General features: G+C 38.9%; 3 protein-coding genes across 3 annotated transcripts in view; 2 read left to right on the forward strand and 1 right to left on the reverse strand.

The window, feature by feature from the left end:
• On the reverse strand, positions 1–2,582 carry xkr9 (XK, Kell blood group complex subunit-related family, member 9). The gene is made up of 3 exons (XM_034706719.1): positions 2,159–2,582; positions 983–1,197; positions 1–904 (listed from the first exon to the last, which is right to left on the reverse strand). Exons 1-3 carry the CDS (start codon positions 2,473–2,475, stop codon positions 276–278), a joined length of 1,161 nt encoding a protein of 386 aa, XP_034562610.1. The 5' UTR covers positions 2,476–2,582; the 3' UTR covers positions 1–275.
• Positions 2,583–6,841: 4,259 nt separating this feature from the next.
• tram1 (translocation associated membrane protein 1) lies at positions 6,842–13,497 on the forward strand. Its single transcript, XM_034706580.1, has 11 exons — positions 6,842–7,161; positions 9,071–9,134; positions 9,942–10,063; positions 10,150–10,266; positions 10,354–10,412; positions 10,528–10,612; positions 10,882–10,952; positions 11,055–11,159; positions 11,264–11,407; positions 12,016–12,167; positions 12,309–13,497. The coding sequence occupies exons 1-11, from the start codon at positions 7,039–7,041 to the stop codon at positions 12,377–12,379; spliced, it is 1,113 nt and encodes a 370-aa protein (XP_034562471.1). The 5' UTR covers positions 6,842–7,038; the 3' UTR covers positions 12,380–13,497.
• Positions 13,498–16,198: 2,701 nt separating this feature from the next.
• The window catches only part of ncoa2 (nuclear receptor coactivator 2), an 80,769-nt gene continuing 72,588 nt past the window's right edge, over positions 16,199–24,379 (forward strand). Inside the window, 1 exon segment of the mRNA XM_034706248.1 lies at positions 16,199–16,604. The gene's annotated coding sequence lies outside the window, so the exon portion shown is untranslated.

The following is a 24,379-nucleotide window of genomic DNA, read 5'->3' on the forward strand; positions in this document are numbered from 1 at the left end:
TGAAAATAAACATTGCAGTTTATTGACAGGTTTGTTTAAACATGAATAAATAAACGGTATACATTAAACAATGAGGCTCGAAATTACAAAGTTAGACATTTTTATCAACAATTAAAGTGAAATCTCAACCCAGAAAATGATAAGATGACTAATAGCAGCAGTAAGAGCACAATATCCAGGTGACATCCTTCTTTACAGGCACTATTTTTCTTGTCCAATAATAGTGACATAGTCTTTCTCTACACCCTCATGACCAGGCTTTAACTGATCATCCCTCAGGGCTGAAGGAAGTTCCTTATTCTCCTCGTGGTCTCGGTTTCCCCTCCCAGACCATCCACCTCGTCGGCCTCTCGCCACTTCTCCCTGGGATGCAGGAGGAGGTAGTAAAGCCCAAGACACACCAACCCCAGCACCAAACCTCCAAAAATCAAACCACTGACCGTCAGGAGGAACGTGGCCGCCTCAAAATCTGGCCCCAAAAACACCAGCAGCAAAGGAGATGAAATGTTGACAAGACAATAGAACAAGTAGTAAAGTGTCATGGCCACTTTGGTGTCCTTTCCTTTGACGTTGAAAAAGGTGAACGTGAGGATGACTCCAACGACGGATCGGTACAGAAGCTCGAGGCCTCTGGAGGAGCAGAAGTTGGTTTGAAGCAGATGTGCCCAGATGGTCCACAGCAGCCAGAGGACGGTGAAGGCTATTGTGCTGAAGGGGCTTAGAATGAGGAGGAGGGTGAAGCTGAGGATGTGGCTGGTGATGGTGCAGAGTTTATACAGGAGGTAGATGATTGTGGGGAGACCAGAGGGCATCTCATTCATGTGGGAAAGGGACCTGCGCAGGCAGCGGCGATAATCCACCAGGGCCCAGGCGATGTTGAAGAAGGAGAATGCTATGGATAAATCTGAAAGATACAAACACTGTGGTATAAATAATCATACAGTAAACTCATGACATGCCCGAGGTTTCTTCCTCTACTTACACTGCATGACTGAGCACCCTTCCACGCTCAGCACTATGAAGAGCTGCAGAAGAAGTTGAGGAACACTCTCCAGAAAAGCCTCAAACAGTTTGAGCATGCTCAGATCAGTCGCCAGGCAAAACAGTCTGTGGTGCTCTTCCCTCCCCTCTTCCACTGTGTATAAATTAGTTTTCCTCCAAACCACTCTGAAGCCCTTTTTCAGCAGCTGATAATACCTGGAGACAAACACATTCAAAACAAAGTCAGTCAGATGGTTACAACAACAATATTTGTTTTCTGCTTGTTTGCCTTTCTCAGTACCTCCCTGTTTGTCTGGTCTCTCTCTCTCTCTCTCTCTCTCTCTCTCTCTCTCTCTCTCTCTCTCTCTCTCTCTCTCTCTCTCTCTCACTTTACTGACCCAAACAGTCACCGCAGATAGCTGTCCATGGATAAATCTGGTTCTGCCTGAGGTTTCTGCCTACTAGAAGGAACTTTTTCTTATTACATGAATGCATAACATTTGCAGGTCTATGTGTCTGTATCTGTCTCTCTATCTCTCTTCAACATTTCTTGGCTCAGACCGCAATAAGTCTGGTTCTCCTCAAGGTTTCTGCCTGTTAGAAGGAACTTTGTGTTACCCCAATGCAATACATTTGATTGTCTGGTTTTTTTTGTTTGTCTCTATCGGTCTATCTCTTACAGTCTCTCTATCTATCCCCCTTTTCTCACCCAGACAGTCACGGCAGAGGAGTTTCCACCAATGAGTCTGGTTCTGTTCGAGGTATCTGTCTGCTCAAAGTAACCTTTCCCTCATCACTGGTGCAAACAGTTTGGATTTCTTTTGTTAATATTATAAAAATTAAAATCCTTGGCCTGCTTTGTTATTGATATGCAACTGTTGATGTTATTTGGCTCTGTAGGGATAAAAACTGAATGATTACTAGATTCATTTTTTACTTTCATATTTCACTGCTGTACAGACAAGGGTGTATGCATAAGGCTTCAGCTCAGAGTTTGCAGCTTAAATGCAGTTATTCCAGTTTGTGCATTCCAGGACACGAACGTGCGTGATTAACATGCTGTACATATTGTTTCTAAACATGCAGACACTCCTTAATACATGGAACCTTGCAGCACGTGTTTTTGGGCAGGTATAATAGCATTGACACGACTTTGGCCTTCATTGTTCATCCATACCTGGTGAAGATGCCCATGCCAAATACGTGAAGAGCAGCAAGTCCCCCTTTAGACATGCCAAACACTGTAGTTTTCCCCTCAGGGTTTGACATGATATCATTCATGTCGTCCATGTACCAGGCAAAGCTGAAGATCTGCGTCACAACTATCCCAGTCAGAACAAACATTGCAGTCAGTCCACTCCACACATAATGCTCCTCGTAGAGGTATTTCAGTGAAAGTGCAATGTCCGTCCAAATGTCCACAACGTAAAAGAAGAGTCCTGCGATGGTTAATATCCATCGCAGCTTAGTGTACTGATTGTCTGAGTTAAACATTTTGTCAAAGATTTTCTCTGGATGGAGGAAGAAATGTTGATATATGAAGATTGTGAAGAAAATCTGCTGTGGCCACGTTTGTGTTGGAATCCAGAAGCTCAGAGGACATTTTGGCAAATCTGTAAGAGAGTTACAGAAATAAAATCCTCAGAGATTTATCACGGCTAAATTAAAACAGATGTTATGTCAGAGTCTCCTGCCCTTTGATCTCCACCATAAACACTTTATTATATGGAGTCCTGATAAATGACATAGTTACAGCTGTGACAGAAAAATAATCATTGTTATCAGCAGAAATTAGAACATGATAACAAGTGCTTCCCTAACTCTTACTTAACATACACACACCTGTTTACATTAGACCTTTAAGTCAAATTAGAAGAAACATGTGAAGCTTTTTTTTTTACATTTACTAGCTTCATTTTTTATCACTGTATAACACTCTCAAACACTTCTGTTCCTCTACTCACATAAAACAAAACCATAGTCAGGTTGAATTATTGCACTTAAATTATTTAAAAAGGTTCCTAGCTAAAATATGACTCCCAATTTCATCCTTCAGTTATCAAAGTTTAAATACATACGTTTTCTCACCAGATTATTGCGCCCATGTTGGACAGGTGTGTAGAGTCCCAAAAGAAAACACTTATGCATGCAGCTGTTCTGTTTCCACTTCCTTGAAACTCAAACTCCTCCCCCTGACTCTCTGACAGAGAGCAGAGAACATGATTACACAATAGACACTGTGCCTGTGTGCATGGAGGTGTGTGTGTGACTGTGTGACAGTTCATACTTTGAATTCCTTGTTATAGGCTTCTTTCCTCTAGAAAATGAGGACAATGATGAAATGCAGGCATCCCCAAAGCTCTGGCTGAGTGTCACAAGACAAGCATGTCTTTTGGGTGCTGTAAACAGAAATGATGATGCCACACCTCAGGTTGTGGTTTCCTGTAATCCAAGCATTTGCAGTCAGTGTGGGTGGCCATCGGAAACCAGGAGGCCTGTAATGCACAGTCCAAAACTGTACGCCTAAAATACTGGGATACATTTATTGTTTTGAATAGTGTTTATTTGATAGGCAATGAAACTCACAGTGAAACTATAAACCTTTTGAAAGAAGATGTTACACATTCCTGCTCTTAAGAATTTAAGATTTAATTCACAAGAAACAAATAAAACTTTCATAATTTAGTATCTAGTGTTAGTAGCCTAACTTAAGCTTGATTTCATTATGTGACCTGCATAGTTGAGTCATTATGCAGTTATAAATACCTTCTAATAAGCAACACTCCTCTTATTATATAACTGCCACCAAAGTTGCACAGTCTAGCTTTAAGTCAAGTGAAGTTAGAGTGTAGTATCTAGTGTATCTGTGGGCAAAAATAGGCTAAGGGTCTCTTTAGCTATTGTTCACCCCACTCTGTATTGCAATGCTATATTGCAAAACACATCAACAAGCTGAAATAACACAAGTTCCTACATCTTTAGTTAGTAGGTGGGATAATAATTAAAATAATTTTTGAAGATTTCAGATAATAAGCTTATGATTCAAATTTAATAACCAATAGCACAGACATAACTTTTAAAAAGTGGTTGAATAAAGACCTGGTAAAATACACTGATAGTTTTCAGGAGCTAAGAGATAACCCTGGCCTAACAAACTTAGACTTTAACAGGTTTTTACAACTTAGACAGTACACTGAGACGATAATAAAAAAAGATAACCTAGATAGAACAAATTCAGGCATTTATATAGCTGTGATCCAGGTCTGAGAAACACCTCTAAGTTGTATAATGGTGCAAATGAGTTCAATGGGGAGGACACGACCTATATAAAGGAAAAAAATAAATAAATTAAGGACATTTTTTTGCAACAGTTTGAGGAATGGGTAAAGCTGGCAGACAGCAATGGAAAAGTACACCTGCAGTAATTTCTGAAATAAAAACACCTCATGTTGGAGGTCCTGGATAGATGTGATCCATGACCTTTCCATGATGGAGAAACTTATATTTATTGTACGACTCCATCAAGAGAAGTTTAAAAGTAGTTGGACACCCTGGACTACATACATATGTTCATTAAATCTACTCTGACTAAACATAAAAGATGGAACTACTGATCCTCTTCCAGCTGAGCTTTTAACTCTGCTACTCAACTGTATGCAGTTAACTAATGAATTTCTAACATGTAAGCTGCAATAAGTTCTAAGATCTATAACTCACCTTGCTCTCTTAAAATTTAAGGCGCCTTGTTAGTATTTTGATAATGTACTATGGTATAAGCCAAGATATTGATTTGTGAATTGATATTTACTATTTTTAACCTATGTTGTTTTAATTAGCTAACCATTTAATTGATAATTTTGTCACTATTCAATTGTGTGATTGTGTGTGTGCAGATATATTTATGTAAACATATGTGCAAAAGAGCACCTGTCTATATATACTATACACAAAGTCCTGCATATTTTTGATTCTATCAATTAAGTTTTTTCATTATGTTATAAATTACATTATTTCATTTTAAATGTTTATTATTATTATCCTATTTTTAATTGTTATCCTATTTTATTTATCTGTTTTTTTATTATTTTATTATTTTTAATATATATGTGTATTTTTTAAAGCTATTTTTATATATCTTTATTTCCTCGCTACCTCCTGTCTTTCTTTTTTAAATTTACTTTGGTATATTTTCCTTAAGTACATATGTAACAATTCACCTTTGTATAGCCCGCCTATTTCCTCTTTTTAAGCCTTTCTGCTTTGCTAAGCTAACAAGCTGTTAGCTTTAGCTTTATGTAACAATCCCACTTGGAAGTTGTGAAATTTCGATTGCACAACTTTACTCAAATATCACTTATTCCTGCATAATTTTTATGACCTTGTAGTTTGGTCAACCTCTGCAACTTCTCTGCTAATTTGACCAATCAATTCAGTGTCTTCTTATGATTTTCTTGTTTTCTTTTTTGAAGTCCAGTGTTTCAAATCAAACTCGGACAAAATTAGTTCTAGATAGACTAGTTATTCCCGTATTACCAAAAATGAAAGAAGTTAATTTCAGGACAATTAATGATATTTTTCCATGTAGCGAATTCTTCAGGGTGAGGTTTAATTTAGATAGAAAAGCTTATTGGGGAGATAATTCATGTATAGTTCAAAGCATGCAATACCAGTTTTTGAGTATCATATATATAGTTAAGATTTGTTGTTGTTTTGTTAAGTCTGGACCCTGTGGAGGTGGTGGCTAACTGGAGGATGATAGCAAAGCTATCTTCTCTGATGGACAACACGTCACACCCTCTCTAGGAGACCATAACAACAATAAGTTGCTCATTCAGTGACAGACTTCTTCACCCGCGGTGTCTCACGGAGAGATATCACAGGTCTTTTCTTCCTTCAGTGGTCAGACTATATAACCAATAATATATATATATATATATATATATATATATATATATATATATATATATATATATATATATATATATATATATATATATATAGTGCTACTGTGACACTTGAATTTCCCTGTTGTGGGACGAGTAAAGGACTTCTTATGTTATCTTATCTTAATGCAAAACAAAGATGTTACATTTTGTTTAATAATATTCCTATTGTGGTAAAATTCTTAATTCACAAAACAACTTTATAAAGCAAATTTGTAAAGTACTTTTCATACAATGACGTTTTAAAACAAAGTGCTGTACATAAAATAATAAAGGAGAAGAAGAATAAGAAGACCCCCTCAAAAGCCCAAGCCCAAACATGATAAGAACATGACAGATAGAATAATAATAATAATAATAATAATAATAATAATAATAATAATATTAATAATAATAATAATAATAATAATAATAATAATAATAATGATAATAATAATAATGATAATAATAATAGTAGTAGTAGTAGTAGTAGTAGTAGTAGTAGTGGTGGTAATAATAACAACAATATAATAATAATAATAATAATAATAATTATTATTATTATTATTATTATTATTATTATTGTTATTATTATTATTATTATTATTATTGTTATTATTTTAATTTTAATAATAATAATAATAATAATAACACAATTCAAAAAGAGGTCAGAATTCTTACTTACTTTTGAGAATTTTGGCGGGTTGGAGAGAAAAAAAATATTCTAAAAAATGAATATATATTTTTGTTTGTCTGTCTTACAAGAAAAGTTTTTGTTCAGTGGCCCTTTTCCTCTTCAGTAGGAAAGAAATCATGCAAAAAATACACTTTCATGGTGGTATGGTGTAGTCATTTAGACTCTCCTCCTCCAAACCTGTAGGTGGGGATGGAGAGCCCCAGATGTTTGACTCTTGCGCGTAAAGAGTCTCGTTGGTCATACGCTGCGTCTCTCTCTCCGTGGACCCTCCCACTAGCAGAAGAGTGACACGCCATTCAATTGCTGCCTGGCCCTTTGCTTGTAGCGAGCCGGAGGGAGCTTTGAGCGTTTCTATCACAGAAGGAGATCAACAATATCAGACAGAACCCCTCTGCAGCTGAGCATAGGACAGACGAAGTTGGCTCGAAGTGTGTGGACATGGGGATCCGAAAGAAGACCAGCAAGAACCCGCCGGTGCTGAGCCATGAGTTTGTCATCCAGAACCATGCAGATATTGTTTCCTGTGTTGCTATGGTGTTCCTGCTCGGGCTCATTTTTGAGGTGAGTCCCGTCCACATGTTGACTGGGTTTTATCTTGCGGATCACGCAGGGATGCTGGCTGGGTTCAGAGGACAAACTCCTGGCTGAAATAACTCTCCATCTGTCCTCCTGGAAACTGACATGGCTGTCTGATCTCGATTCTTCACTTCCTCTCTGATCGAAAGTTTTCTGTGCGCATTGGCCTCGCTTTTGTTTTTAATCTATAAGATTATCGACTCAATCTAGCATCGATAAATATGCTTTCAGATTGATTATAACTTTGTCTTTATTAAAGTAATGTGGGAACTAGTGTCTTCTCTCCAGCTGGCTGCTCCCCATGTTAAAAATCGATATTTCAAATCGTCCCTCCGCAGGCCCTTATATTCAAACTTTTTCACATGCAATACAATTCACACAAAGATCTGAGTGTTACAATGTTGCAAAAGTGTCTCGACCTCTTCGGCTACATATAATTGAGCAACCCTGTGCTTGGTGAGTTTATGCGTAGATGTGTTACGTGGCAATCATACAGTGACTGAGAGGGCTGTCATCATCACACAAACCCAAAGTTTCCCCTCAGTCTTTAAAATGAAACTCGATGCTGCAGGATTGACAACAACATTATAACACAGTGTGGTCGAGTCTGTACTGCTTCATGCTGTTCTACTTTCACTCAGGTTTATGTTTCATTTATAGCATGTTTCATTTTTAGTGAAAAGCAGCGCCATTAGCGTCAAGGGAGCGATATTTTAACTACTTCCTGTTTGTGTTTTTCAAAATAAAATACGTGTGCATTTTTAAAAAAACGGCTAATACTTGCACTGTTTACATTAAGAGTAGCTTTAACTATTTAAATGGATAATTGCTCATGTCAGATGAACTTTAACTACATTTCTATTTGAATATAAGTATAAAATTTGATCACCTCGCTCTTTTATTGTAAAGGAGTCAGAAGCAACTTCCAATTTAAACCTTCTTATTTTTCTGTTTTGATGCACCTCTACCTACTGCTTTTTCACCACATTTCTTTAGATGTATACTTTTTATAGGCCATCATACATCTTCAACCCAAACTCTTCAAAAATACTGACACATTTTGATCCTGAAATGCCATTTCTTACGAAGTATTTAGATTATTTTATTCTTCCCTTTATTTTTCATACCTAGCAGCACTAAAGAATTAGCTTGTAGTCCATTTTTCATGATTATATTGCATTTATCACATATAATGTAATATTTGTGTCTTATCTTTGCATATTAAAATATCGAATAGTACTGCCCTTGGCAAATGATGAGGCGTAGAGTTCGACAGGTGCAATGTATTTATTTTTCTGCAGAAAGTAGGAGTCTCTTTAACTATTTAAATGTTTAATTACTTATGACAGATGAAATAAGATTCAATTTTTATTTTAGATACAAAAATTTGATCACCTTGGTGGGGGTAGAGGTCATGTGTTGTATGCTTTTTTGAACATGTAGGTCTTGAGGTGGTTTTTAAATGATTGAGGTGAGTCAGAGTTGAGGATGTGTGGAGGGAGAGAGTTCCAGAGAGCCGGGGCAGCAGTTGCAAAGGCTCTGATGACCCTAGCTCTTCAAGAACACTGACCCATTTTACACCAAAAATGTCATGTCTTAGGAAGTAATGATATTCTTTTAGACTTTCCTTCATTTTTTTCATGTCTATCAGCACTATAAAGGGAGCTTGTAGTCCATTTTTCATGATTATATTGCATTAATCACATAGAGTGTAATATTTCTGTCTTATCTTTGTGTATGGAAATATCTAAATATGAATCTTTAAATCTTCATATAGTCACATTTGCAGTTTCTCTGTTGCAGTGTTTGTTCTTGCGCTTATTAAAACGACTGCTACACACTGATAATGTAAACGTGCATGCTCTCAGTACTGATGTGTTCTTCTTTTCTACAGGTCACCTCAAAATTTGCAGTGTTGTTCATAACAGTTCAGTACAACGTCACCATATCAACAAACGGTGAGTAGGTGATTAAATGATTAAATGATGATGATGATGCTCTGTCAGTCTGCGTGCGTCTTGGCTCCTTCATATAATACAGTGTTATCTTCGAGCCGTCTGTCTGGGAGCCTCTCATTTGGATTCTGGAGCGGTACTTGCGTGGCCTAACACAAAACCCATTTGAGAGCGTCTTTTTTTCCCCTCTGTGGAGCTAAATTTAGTCCGCTTGATTTATAAAGTTCTCTTGTGGCAAGGTTGTGCCGGCTGAATTTGGGCTGAGGTGTAATATAGGCCCCTCAATTCAAGTGCTGCTCATTTCAAGGTTAACAGTTTCTTTGCCAACTTCTGATACTGTGGAGAGAAGTACGAGTCTGGTGATCCAGTCCTTATCTGAGAGACCTCACTGCTTACCTCGCTCTGTCACTTATTTACAGCGTGTATCAAGCCAGGCAAATAAAAACAGTTGCCAGATCTCTCTGTAGTGGGCCAGATTCAGTCACAGGGTTGTGTTGTCTATCTGTGCTGACTTTTACAAATGACCTGAGGACAGACAGAGGAGCTTTATTTGTGTGTGACGGTGCAGGAACAGTCAATAACTCTGGTATTTCTGAGTTGTGTAATACAGCAAAGTCGAGACTCACTAATCCAGATACCTCACCTGAGGAATTAAGGTAATTAAAGCTGTGAATCACCTGACTGAGCTGAGTTAAAATGGCAGTTCAGCAGTTTATTTGAAGCTTTAAAAACCTGTGTTAATTGTTATTTTTTATATTAAGATAAAGCAAGTTTAATTTTGTTGGTTTTTATGTCTCTGTCGAGCTACAGAAGGCCCAGAGGAGACGGCAGTGAACCACTTCCACCATGGCATCAAAGACCTGGCTACCATCTTCTTCTACATGCTGGTTGCCATCATCATGCATGCCATCATCCAGGAGTATGTGCTGGATGTAAGTGAGACACACCCTCCAGTGCACAGAGTTTAATTTCTGTGAAACAGCTCTGTATATCATCTCTTGTTGTTCGTGTGTTGTAGAAAATCAACAGGAAGAAGCACTTCTCCAAAACGAAGCACAGCAAGTTCAACGAGTCGGGACAGCTCAGCGCTTTCTACTTATTCTCCTTTGGCTGGGGCGCAAGCATACTTCTCTCTGTACGTATATACAGCTCATTCTTTATTAGCCTAAAACTTTATTATTCTTCATCATGAGATTTAAATGTTTTGTTTTGGTTTTTTTAGGAAAACTTTCTGTCCAATCCTGTCACATTGTGGGAGGGTTATCCTCATACACTGATGCCGTAAGTTGATTAGTATTTGATTCTTTGGGACAAGAAAACTTTGCTACTATGTTCATGTTTTCAAGAACTTAAAGTGTAACCACTAAATTAAACTTTTATTTTGGTGATCCTTCAGATTCCAGATGAAATTCTTCTACATTTGTCAGCTGGGCTACTGGTTGCACTCTCTCCCTGAGCTGTATTTCCAAAAGACAAAGAAAGTAAGTGTGTGCGTGTGCGTGTGCATGTGTGCGTGCGTGTGTGTGCATGTGTGTGTGCGTGTGTGTGCGTGTGCGTGTGTGTGTGTGTGCGTGCGTGCATCTGTGTGTCTGTGTGTAGCTTCTGTTTGCACCCCTAGGCTTTTTCCTGTTTGACTTCCTTGGTTGTATTACATTGTTTCAAAGATTCATACTGTCACGGCCTAATTCTGCATGCAGAGCCACGCTGCTGTAAATATTTAGTCCTCCCCTTCTTTGTGTTTACTGTTTAGGAGGATATTCCACGCCAGCTTGTGTACATATCCCTCTACCTGGTCCACATTGCAGGCGCCTATGCTCTGAAGTAAGAAGAGTCAAATAATGAAGATGAGGAGTGAGTTAATGTCGCCCGCTGTGCTGTTTCAGTGGTAATAAAGGGGTTTCTTCTCTCCTCCTTGTCTTTCAGTCTGAACCGTCTGGGTCTGGTCCTGCTCGTGCTGCACTACTTTGTCGAGCTGCTGTTCCACGTTTCTCGCCTCGTCTACTTCAGCAACGAGAACAGACAGACTGGGTGAGTCCTCATGAGCAGAATCAATGATTTTTCACTCCATAGAAATAACTGATGGTTAAAAGACGTGAAGCATCATGGTGTCCTTCTTCTCCTCTGTCTTCCAGCTTCACCATCTGGGCGGTCTTATTTGTCCTTGGACGGCTGCTCACTCTGTCCCTGTCTGTCCTCACCGTGGGCTTTGGCCTTGCCAACGCGGAGAATCAAGGCTTCAGTTTGGCTGAAGGAAACTTTAATGTTCTTTTCATTCGGTAAGAGTGTTTGCACGGAAGAACAGGACGACTTGATCTTAGACATAATGTTTAAAAAGTGCTGAAAACCTCGAATTTTCATGTCCTGTTCGGATAATCTTCCACATAGAAATACACTCTGATGTAGCTTCAGTGTAAGAGTTGCTGATAGTGTTGCTCACTGAAGTAGTTTGTGCCTTCTTCGTGTTTTAAATTCACATGCAGCAAAAGGTACAAAATTAACAGCTGCAGTGTAGCTGATATGAATCAATGTGCACATTCAACATTTAGGGCTACTATCAAGATCATCTGTTTACATCAGGTTCAAGAATAAAGGAACAAAGCCAGTTTTATAAAAGAGGAAGGACTTGTTCACCAACGTGAGCTCAATAAATTTGACTGAAAGTGACCACAATGCAGCCAAACGAAAGTTTTTCTCCCCCTATTATCAAATCTGGAGTTTTGAAAATCCATTAATGCTAATGCAAATAAATGTGCGTGAATATCTGACGATAGAGCAACATTTTCAGCTACGAAAGCTAAATTTGTGTCTGATTTTGAGCAGCCTCCACTCACATGCACACGCGTCTGTTGTGTTTTAATTCATGACTGCTTCCCCTCTCCATCAGGATAACTGTCCTGGCCGCCATCTGCCTCACTCAGGCCTTCATGATGTGGAAATTTATCAACTTCCAGCTGCGCCGGTGGAGAGAGCACGCCCAGGCTCAGAGCTTGAAAAAGAAACAGGTCCCCTCCAAGAGCAAATCAAAGAAAGACAAAGGTGATCATAAGGAGTCAGAGAAACAGGCTGTCTTTACTTTTATGAAACTTTCTTCTCACGTGTAATCTTTAGTGAATCATTTATACGCTTCATGTTTTAGATGAGTGAAATCAAAGTCATGAATGTGTCTCTTTTTTCCAGCCAATGGAGTAAACGGAGTAAACTCTCATGGAGCTGATTCACCCAGAGCAAGAAAAGAGAAGTCGTCATAAACACATTTCTCCCCCTCACCCCCTCCTCAAAGATCCAACTCTTCACGTGCCTCCAAGGCTGCATCCAACCGACAGCTCCTCCTCCTCCACCTCCCTGATATGCATCTCCAGCCCCCCGCCACACAGAACTGACTGACCTCCACCCAGCTGGACCTCCAAGGCCCAGAATGCATTTAGCTTTACTTGCCGCCACTCGTCCAGCACGCCTTGATTTAAGAATCGTGGCTCTGCTGTGCCGTTTTCAAACTAATTCCAAAATAAACTATGAAAAAAAGACCTTATTTAAGAAGTGCCTATTGATGCGGATTGTTTTGTACAGGGTGTGTAATTTTAAAAATTCAGGAATGATGACGTCAGTGTTTAATATTTCTCCCAAGTCAGGTTGTTCATGCTCTTTCTTAAATACTGTGTATTCCCCCTTGTGTTTGTTTCCCTTCTTTCCTCTAGTGTTTGTACCTGCTTCACCTTTTCTTTGCATCTGACTCCTTTTGAGTGACTTTTAGGACATTTATGGAAATTCATATAGTCCATAAATCTCTTAATTTCTCACGAGTGACAAAGTCCTCTTATAAACTCCATCCTTAGGACATGACTGGGTTCACACCCCAGACTGTTCAACAAAACACACTTTTATTTAAAAAATCAGATGCCCAGATAGAAAAAAAGAGTATTAAATTGCAGGAGACTTCACACTGTTACGGTAAATGTAGTGCCACAGTTTAGTTCTCTGTAACCTGATGTAGCATTTCATTTTTGGAGTTCAGAGCAGCATTTTCCTTACCATTCAGTTCTACATCACCTGCTGCAGTTCTGCCTGAAACACTGTTAACAGGGATGAAGTCAGTTAAAAAAAAAACCTTCCTGAGTTGGATTGTCTGGTGTGATCCCTCATTGTTTCCTGTTTCAGTAGGATTAGGCTGCTGTATTTGTTTACTCTCATATTATTGCTCACCTGAAAAGTGTCCACAGGAATGATTCGATGTAGAAGCGCGGACTGAAAATGAAACATTTTGTTTGGCTGTTCCCCCCTGACCCACTTTGGACTGTGCCAAATGAGCCTGATTGACTGTTGATGTATGCCTTTTACTTAAATGCCATAAAATGAATTTACAAAGCTATGGAGTAGTGTGGTTGACTGTGTTGTGCGCATCAATCACCAAGATAACACTGTGGTGAGTCACGGTTCCCTCCATCAATAAACCAGCCGCGAGAGGTGTTTCTTCACATGATGAGGGCTAATCAAGGTTCACACATAAATAAAATATTTCAGATAGAAAGTTTTAGCTTTTTCAAATAAGATTTGCAGCACAAACTGAAGTACAATCAAAATGTTTATCACAACATCCTGGTTATCTTCATTTGCAGCAGACACCTCACTCCTTAGCTGAATCAAAGGATGCCTTGTTTACGAGACCTCACTTTCTTCCAACCTTGAAATATCGAAAGTAACTTCCTAAATAAAAGTGAGTGAGATATTACAGTAAAGTTACCTGATGTCCTGCGATGATCCTGAGATACTGACGTCAGGACATGGTTCTCATTTTTATAGAAATATAAAGGTCTTTAAAATTACAAGCATGATTTCTGTATTTGTTTTTTTCAATTGTTAAATTTTCAATAACTTTATACAGCTTCTAGCACAACATAAATGCATTAATTGCAAACTCCACACTAGCAGAAATAAATTTAAAACCATCAATTGTTCATTGTTTTTATTTACAAATAGTCTAAAAATGTTAAGATTACCCTGCAAAATATCAGCCTTGTTAAAGCTGCAGGATTAACCTTGAAGAATTGGATAAATGTGACTGGGTGTATTCACATTGTTTCTTTTCTATTCATGTACAGTAGTACTCAAGTTCATGAAAACACATTAAAACCAACCTGCCGTTTCCCCTTTCGACCGCTTGGTGGCAGTGTGCTCAAGTTTTCGTTGAAAGAAAACGCCTCCTTACCGAGTGTGATCTGGAGAGTTGAAAAACCCAGTAAATCAAGGTGGTGAAAAAAGTAAGACACCCTCATTTGAGATGTTTTTAAGCTTTTTGTCTGTTTCAGTATTTTCACCCATTTATGAAAAATGACAAACAAGTTAAGTGATGTGTTAAAATGATAAATAATGATAGTCATGCTTGCTGTAAGAGAGCTTTTTATTAGCCTAGTTACTGCATTTATTAATTAAAAGGTGGTGTAAAAACAACCAGCTGTACTTAGATTGAATTGTTATGTGTGAGTGGTATTAACTACACCTTTGGTGGCTCTTATATTCCTGTAAACCAGGGGTGTCAAACGTAAGGCCTGCGGGCCAAAACCGGCCCACCAGAGATTCCAATCCGGCCCGCGGATGATTTCCCAAAAGGAAAAAATTACAGAGAAGACATTAACTGCATTCACGTTTTAATTGTCCTCTGGGGGTTAGTTACAATCATAGTGCTGATGGAGAGCACCTGAACAACGCAGGTGACAGGGAAACTTGTGAGCTTGATTGTGTTCACAGCAGGTTTCAGTGCTTAAAGAATATAATACTTTGCCCCACTATGAGACTCATCATGGCAAAAAATACAACAGCAGTTTTTGTAAAAAGATAGTTCATGAAATGCGAAGATTTTCAGAATGTACTTGTACTTTTTTGCACTAAAACAAAGGGACAAATGTGGAGTTGTCTTTCATTATAGTTTATTATGTTATGATTTTACAGGTCCGGCCCTCTTGAGATCAAATTGGGCTGTATGTGGCCCCTGAACGAGTGAGTGACACCCCTGCTTTAAATGTTTCATTTTATAGACTGAAAGTTAATCTTTATGGCCTTAATCTTGTGTTAAATATTCCCACGTGTGGCTGTATTTATGAAATGTTTAAAAATGTGGATTACACTTTTTTTTCTATCATAAAACAGCTAAATGGTGTAAAAAAAATTATACTTTTCCCACTTTTTTAACCCCTGTCACAACACTGACATTTTATGACGGTGGTGTTTTAAAGTCCCCATGAGTGTTTTTCAGGTATAATAATGAAAAATTTGAATAGTGAAGCTTGTCATTGCCCCAGGTAAATCATCGTGGTGTTGCTCACAGAGTTGATTCTGCTGCTGGAGCCCCGTGATGTGGTCTGGTGTGGGGGAGGATAGCAGCTTAAACCACCCTGTTGTTTCCCATTTCGACCGCTTGGTGGCGGTGTTGTTCAAGTTTTCGTTGAAAGAAAACGCCTCCTTAGTGAGTGTGATCTGGAGAGAGTTGACCACCCAGTAAATCATAGTGGTGAAATAAGTAGGACACCCTCATTTGAGATGTTTTTAAGCTTTTTGTCTGTTTCAATATTTTCACCCATTTATGAACAACTACAAACAAGTTAAGTGATATGTTAAAATGATAAATAATAATATTCATGCTTGCTGTTAGAGAGTTGTTCATCAACTGCATTTATTTATTTAAAATGTGGTGTAAAAACAATCAGCTAAGAGAAGATAAGATATTACTTTATTGATCCCCGGGGGGGAAATCAGTTGTTGCAGCAACCCAGACTTAAGTACAATCAAGAAAAAGTTCCAAATAGTAAAATAAAATAAAAAATAAAAAAAGATAAATAAAGATACAATAAGATACAATATAATTTAGATAGAAATGTTACAAATGGAATTTATATACTTAGATTGAACTGTTAAATGTGTAAGTGGTATTAACTACGCCTATGGTCGTTTTTGGTGGCTCTTATATTCCTTTAAACGCGTCATTTTATAGACTGACATTTAATCTTTATGGTCTTAATCTTGAGTAAATTATTCTCACATGTGTGGATGTATTGTTTAAAATGTGGATTGCACTTTTTTTCTATCATAAAACAGCTAAATTGGTGTAAAAATCATACTTTCTCCACTTTTTGAACCCCCGTCACAAACCTGACATTTCTGACGGTGGTGTTTCAAAGTCACCATGAGTGTTTTTCAGGTTTAATAATGACAAATTTAAATAGTGAAGCCTGTCATTGTCCCAGGTAAATCATCGTGGTGTTGCTCACAGAGTTGATTCTGCTGCTGGAGCCCCGTGATGTGGTCTGGTGTGGGGGAGGATAGCAGCTAGCAGCCAGATAAACACTCAGCATTGGTTTGCACAGCAGGAGTAACATGGCGGCACAGTTAGCCAGCAGAAATGTTGTTTCACTACCGCGAAGGTCAGAGCTGCGTCTGATACACGGGATTTAACAGCGAGGACACAGCCCCAAGTCTTCAATCGTAAGTAGCCACACGTGTTGGTGCTGCTTGTTGAGAGGGGACGAGGTGTTTTCGTGGTGAAATCCGGGATCCAATGCGAGGTCTTCAATCTCGGTTGTGTGTCTGTCTGGCACGGGCTCTAGCTTATTAGCAGGCGTTAGCTTCTTGGCTAAGCCCGCTGCCTGAGTCAATACAGCTTTCTGCAGCAAACTCAATCACACGGATCAGCCTGCAAGAGAGTTGTTGCAATTTCTGTCATCTATTTATAATCATGTATGCTGTAGCTGCGTGTACATGTTGGTGTAAAGTAAAATGTGGCGTGCACAATACTTTAATATGTCATTGTTGTTTGTGCTGAGTGAGCGGGTGACCGTGCACACAACACCGGACTAAGTTCTCCAGCAGCAGGACCAGAGTTAGCATGCTATGTGTGTTCCTGCAGGCTAGTCTGGCTGCTCGGATCGTCGTTGTCAGAATATCCGAGTGAGTCAGGACAGTCCTCAGCACCATGTGTTTGAGCGGGCTGGTAACATGGTTTGTTGTGGTGTTTACCTCGCCTATGTGCTGCTTGCCACGGTTGGTAAGTTGATGAAATGTCTGCATTGGTTCAGGGCGCAGGGAGCATTCTGTGTTTTTGCTGAAGTAATGTTTCTGTTGTGTTTGGCTGTGCATTGTCGAGGTGCTCTGTTCAAATGCTAGTTAGCAGAAAGGCTAGAATATGAGCACATAGTCCAGGGGCGTCAAACTCATTTAAGTTCAGGGGCCACATACAGCTCAAGTTGACCTGAAGTGGGCCGGACCTGCAAAACCATAATATAATAACCAATTAATAACGAAATTTGTCCCTTTGTTTTAGTGCAAAAAAGTACAAGTAAATTCTGAAAATGTTCACATTTAATGAACCATCTTTCTACAAAACAGCTGTTGTATTTTTTTTGCCATGATGTGTCTCATAGTGGGCTGAATATTTTACTCTTTAAGCCCTGAAACCTGCTGCGAACACACCAAACACACAGGTTACCCATTCACCTGACAGAGTGTAATGTTTACAGCAAAAGAACAGATAGATTATAATAATGAAGAAGGTAAGGTTGATTATTTTGGACCCCTCAGCTCCAGCGTGCACAGTTTGCTTGCTGGACAGTGTTGTATGCAGGGGTGTAGTGCTAGTGTTAGTAGTTAGTGGATCATCTTATAGTGCTCTACAAAGTCTTTATGAATGTCAACTGGATTATGCAAACAGCAAGTAATTGATTTTCTCACTTTGAAAAAAAAGCGTGGTTCGGGTGCGCTCCGTCAGCACTATGACTTTATGTGACCCCCAGAGGACAGATCTGAAATAGTAGTTACTTTTATTGAAAAATTGTAGTTAAGGTCTTCTCTGTAATTTTTTCACTTTGCAAAGTCGTTCCGCAGGCTGGATTGGAAGCTCTGGTGGGCCGGTTTTGGCCCGCGGGCCACATGTTTGACACCCCTTTCCTAGTGACTTTAACAAGTAGCTTCAAACACTGATAAAGGTGGTCTCACAGTGAATACCTGTAAACATATGTGGTTGTGCTATGTGGTATTTTGATTTAATATCATCCCTACCTTATACAATAATATATGCTACCTTAATAACATTTAAAGTGTCTGTTATCTAACTTGCACATTGTGATGTAATCATTTGTGTATGGATGTGGCCTCAAAATAATAATAATAACTATGATGCTAGTGTGGGTGTCTGGTTGTTTTTAAAAGTAAACTTAAGACTTAAGTTTTTAATCTAGCTGCTAATTTGGAGTCATTTATTTTGAGCCCTGGACTGCATTAGTATTTTTATTATTTTTATTAATTATTATTTGAATCATTGCTTTAAAATGTATTTATCTATTTATTTCTTGTATTCATCTGATCTTATTAACGCTACCTTATTTTTATCTTTTCTTTCCACTATTACTTATTTTATTAATTTTACTGTATTGATTTTATTTTTAAGTATTTTATTTATAATCATGCCTTTTATAATTTTACCAGTGCTGTTCTGTTCTGTCTCTGTTATTCTGTGAAGCACTTTGGGCTGCATGTTTTTATGTATGAAAGGTGCTCTATAAATAAAGTTGAGTGTGAATTATACAGTTATCACCTCATTTTAATAGCACTTAAATACTTCTGTCATTTTAATGTCCTACAGTCTGAACTTTAGTGTATTTGTGTCATGTATTTCAGCTGTTCTCTCCATGTAAGTGTCAAATTATTGCTGCTACAATAACCTAATTTCCCCCTACAAGTAATCTGTCTCTTTAAATCCATCTACACAACATTCAAGCACTCCACGCTTACGATTCAAGAGGAAAAGTCTGCACAGCACTGAAGTTTGATGCGACACCGCTTTTCAAATCATGGGGACCCTTCAAATGATGTCTTCAGTGTTTATAAGATGCCACAATAGCTTCGGTAATAGAGGCAGGACTGCTAATTGAACCCAGAGAGCTCTCTCACAATGTAAAGCACCCATGCATTGTAGGGGAATGCTGCGTAGGGGTTTGACTGGTGTGCTGCTTTGTTGTGGCCCCCGTGTTGAGGGTGCAGTGCTCTCCTTTTAAGGGCTCTCCTGCTTGACTGATTCAGGACTATACAGGCAGACAACTTGTGCCATTTCAATGACTGTCAACGCTCCTCTCAGTCATGCTGGAGGAACGCGTCCTGTGGAACCAGTTGAGCAGTTTCAGTTGCATCACTCTGCCCACCTGATGGTGCACAGCGCTCTGATCACATCACTGGCTGGAGACTTAACATGACTTGTTGTCCAGCTGCGGTTTGGCTTCGGCTGCAGGGCTGCTGAAGATGTGAAGTGAAGGATTTCAGTCAGATTTACCAGTAGTTATATGAAAGCCAACTCTTCAGAGGTTACAAAGAGAAATGCTGGCTCCTGGGTCATACTCTTTATTAAAGCAAATTGAAAAAGTCTGGAGCGTATAACTTGATGAGTTTAAAGATAATGTGTTTATTCCTTTCCCCTGTGTGCATGTGTTGTCTGTTAAGCACTTAAAAAATGCATCCCCTGCCAACCTGAGCAGTATTACATCTCCAAAGCACTGTGCCTGAAGTTATTTACTTCTTTTTGTACTTACAGTGAAACAAAACATGCTTTCCACATGCATTTCTTTTCTGTGGATCGTGACCGACCAAGCCGTTCAGCCTTGAAACACAGGATAAGACGAGATGTAAGATTTCCTCTGAAACTGAAACTTGATTTAAATATCACAGTGAGTTCAATGAGGACACAGAGCGTGCTCAGTGCGTCTGTGACAACCTTGCCCAGTTACAAAGAATGCAGTCGTGACAGATGCACTCATGCATTACTGCATTATATGGTGCTGTTAGTCATTCTTCTGCACTGCTACAATGAAGTGACATCTAACTGTGTTGGGATGATGACATTTCAGGAATTCATGCAAGTGTGTATCCAAGTATGTGGATGTTTATACAAGGGAAACCAACTGGAGTTTTCTCCCACTGAGTTGTCCGAGTGCATAATGGGTGTTACTTAAAGTACTTCTGTCTGAACACATGGTGAACTCCGGTACAGCAACAGGTGTGTGTGTATGTGTGTGTGTGACACAGAGTAAAGCCCAGCTCGTCACATGATTCGGAAACAATCTCCTCATCCATCTCTTGCTCCCTAGTTGCCTTGGCTCCACTCAGCCCTGTAATTTCTATCACACAAACCCATCTTTCTATATATTCCGCTTTCGTTCTTGTTGCTCTGCCGCCTGATTTGTAACGTGTGTTCGTAATTCCACGAAAAGAAAGTGTTTTCTCTGGCGCTTAAAGAGAAGCCTCTCAACGTGTACTCGCTGACTTTTGCCCTGCGATAGGTTGCCTTGTTGCGTCACCTGGGAGATACTGTAATCATTTGACCCTTGTTCAGTAGCATACTCTGCCACTTCTTTGGCTGCTGTCTGTGTTAGTCTAACACGGTCCTGTAAGGTAACCATTTGGGAAAACAATCGCTCCTTTTAAAAAAAACAAAAAAAAAAAACAATATTACATCTTGAAGCTGCTGTTAGGACCTTTTGATTCGTGTTAATTTGGCACCCTCCTTAGGCAAAGATGTACATCTTATCACTTTGTTTATCTTGTCCTTTACTTGGAAAGTTAGTATTTTCTAGCAAAAGATTTCACCCTGCAGTATTTTGACGGTCAAATGTGTCACTTGTGGGGAATAACTCTTGTTAGAAATACTAAAAGAAGCTGCATCTTACACGCCGTGTATACATTAGTCTGACACCTACCCCCTTGCAGGAGTTTTCAGGCATATAAGATAACATAATAACAATAAAAATTGTTGATCCTGTTTCTGGTTGTCTCGTCTGCTTTTGCAGGCCTTAAAGAGTCATTAGCATCAATTTTGATTTGTTTCATAACTAGTTAAAAACTCTTCACAGCAGCTTTAATATGCAGTTTTTTAAAACTTCATTTTATGCTGTTTTTGTAACAAAGTCAAGCAATACATCTATATTATGACCAACATAATGACAATAATAATTTAATTTAATAATACTTTCAATTAAATGATAATGATAATTCTAATAATTTATAGCAATAATGATAATAAAAAAATAATAACATAATAATAGTCAAGTAGTAGTAGTTATAGAGAGATTAAACAGAAACTGTTCTTTCATGTGGCCCAGGCCTGTTTTTAAGAATGAAATTAGATGATGCACAAATTGATACGAATGACATATTTTATAGTCTTAGTCCAGTTTTAGTCCTTAAAAAGTCATCACATTTGAGTCATAACTTTTAGTCACAATTTTTCTCCAATCTGAAACAGGTATCAAGGTGTTGAAATCTACAAAGCAACATTATCCCTCTTATCACTTGAACACTTACTTGTGTAACATCTGCATTCCTTACCTTAGCTGGATCATTTGGCATAGACCCACCAGTGCAATGCTGCTGAGCTGTCCTCACTGATCTACTTCAGTAAGGAGAGAGCTAACACACAGATCAAAGTGGTGATATAGAGGAATGAAAAAGAAACATACTTTATTTAGCTGCCACTGATGTATTTTTTTTCTTATAAAATGCATGTACTGCACATGTATGACGGTCCCTAACATCAGACATTCAGTTCACTCTGAACTGTATCTTTATCTCTGATGATGTGGCTCTGTCACTGACATTCATCTGGAAGAATTTATCACCAGTAAAAATGAGAGTTGCACAGAGGAGAGTTAATACCTGCAGACAACTTGTGTGACAAAATGACCACAGCCTCCCTTAATTAACTTAGTTTGTTACAGGAATGCATTACTTGTATTGAGACAAATGAACAGTGACGGATAATTTTGAATGTTTGTGGATCAACAACTCACACTTAAGTCTAGTCTCGTCAACGAAAACAAAACATACATGTGATCCATCCATGATGTATTTCTAGCTTCTATCCTTATAGAAAAAAAAGGTCATTGACGAACATTAAACGTCATATTTTTGTTAAAATAATTAACACAGATTATTTTATTTTAACTTTAACTTCCAGTCTCAATTTAATTACTGTCATACAGAGTTATGGTCGGGGGGGCTTTTGGCTCACTTGACACAAGGGTGGTCAGCATTTTGCTTTGTTGTGTTTGTTTTAGGTCCTGATATAGGTTAGTAGTGCCGCCCCAGGGGTAGCAGAGGTAGCAAGGCAGGATCTGTACCCGTGGTTGTGCAGCATTTTTTTATTAAAGCCAAAGTAGTTAAACAGATCCGACATCCTACTCCTCTTTGACACTTGATCATTTGACTGTAGTGTTGGTGTTAAATCTATAGTTCAATCTAACTACACTGTATTAGGTGTCAGATGTGTGGAGATGACGTTTATGGTTTGGTCTTATAGATGAAATGTTGATTTCACAAATGCGGCGTGCAGCTAACCAAACAATTTTTTGAGTTAAGTGCTATGGATGGGACAAAATATCAATACGGCAATTTCATTGTCATCCTGACTTGTGCAATGAAGTTATCATATCGCTGCCTGGTGCCAAACAGGAATGTTCTGAAAGTAACTCATTTTCTATTTGTTGAAACAGAATTTCAATTTTGACTAACCAACTAATGTAAAGGTCAGAAAACACCCAGAACACAACTTCAAGTTGGTTTGTGTGTGACTATGGTTAGCAGAGCTAGCACCCCCTGCCTTTGGTCCCCCTTGCAGGTTAACATCCACATTATTATGCCAGTTTAATCAGAGATGGCCTACTTACAACTTAATCTCTGGTTCATAGCTCAAAATATTTTTGATTCATACAGAGCTACGGCTGACTGGTAACCAAAGCCCCTTATAACTATCGTCTCGTTTAGGAGGAAGCAAACACGTGCCTTCCAGACTGACCTGTAAACTTTTGAACTATGTTTCAGCTGTCATTATGATGTCGTGTTCACACTTAACAAATACAATTATTTACTTGCTTTACTTCTACATGTTTGATCGCCAGAATGTTTTGTGTTTACTCGGTCAGTTCGCAAATAACCTAAGACACGAATCTTGCGAGAGGGGAGGGGTTTCCTTCAAACACCACTCCAGTCTGTTGTAATCAAACAAGGTTTCTACATTGAATGATGAAGCCAGTTATGCTAATTGGGCCAGTGCTAACTTGCTAGTACAACTGATAGCTGGAATCAAGTGACAGATAAAGGTTTTCACAATTTACCAGATAATCCAGCCTCCTCACTCACTTTCATCAGTGAGCTCCTCTTAATTTGCGCTGTTACATCGACTTCACATGAAATTAACCACAACATTGGATGTTTAGTTTATTGAGTGCAGCTTCCTTTATTCACTTCTGTGGTAGTTAATGAAATATCTTTGAGGTTTAGGTGGTAGACTAAAATGAGTCTTTGAATATTCAATTAGAAAGTATTTATTGGTTGCACCCATAGACTGTATAAATAATGGACGTAGTATCTGTGACGTCACCCATCTGTTTCTAAAGCTATGTTTTGAAGCCAATTGTCGATGGCAGCCATATTGGAAATATTGAACTCAACATAACGTCTGTTGAGCTAGTGTGAGGTAAAGAGGCGGGCTTTGAGCCTCCTCGCCAACAGCTACAGTGTTACCGCCTGTCAGTCAAGTCAGCTGTGCTTCTCATAATGGAAAACTAGTAATCTAAATATCTTTGAAATTGCTGCGTTAGAAAAAAATTCACCTCCCGTACAGTGTGTGCTGATCGAGAAATGAGCTATCCAGACTACACTCGTCTTTTGTACCAGGCTGTAAACATGTTTATGTCTGCTGTAAAGATCGGCTTCTTTGAATTGGTGTGTATGTGGTTTCCAGTACTTCCGGCGCCAGCCTCAAGCGGATCCTCGATGAACTGCAGTTTTTAACACTTCCACATTGGCCTCATATTTTTAGAACAGATGTTGCCGCTTGGTTGCACCCCAAATCATCCCCGGGTCTCTGTCTGGTAGTTTTATCCTTTTGAGTTGCCGTGTTGGAGACATGATGCTCCAAAGATGCCAGAGGTATGACATCCATGACGCCGTTTAATGAAACCTTAAATCCCTTCTTACACATGCCTCATTGTGCTGGTTAACTCCCCTGCTCCTTGTTTCCATCACTTGTCTTTGCTGACAGAATTACGTTGACTCATTTAAGCTGGGCTGGAAAATGACATCCCTGTCATTGCCTCTCAGTGCGGTCAGCTCCTGAGCAGCATCACAGCCGTCTCTTTCTCTCGCTGGCTCTTTAATGTGGACTCCTGGCCTGCTTTTGAGAAGGAGTGCTCAATGTTAGCAACACACTGGCAGGAATC

The sequence above is a fragment of the Notolabrus celidotus genome, chromosome 17 (genome assembly GCF_009762535.1).
Source record: "Notolabrus celidotus isolate fNotCel1 chromosome 17, fNotCel1.pri, whole genome shotgun sequence".
Taxonomy (NCBI): domain Eukaryota; kingdom Metazoa; phylum Chordata; class Actinopteri; order Labriformes; family Labridae; genus Notolabrus; species Notolabrus celidotus.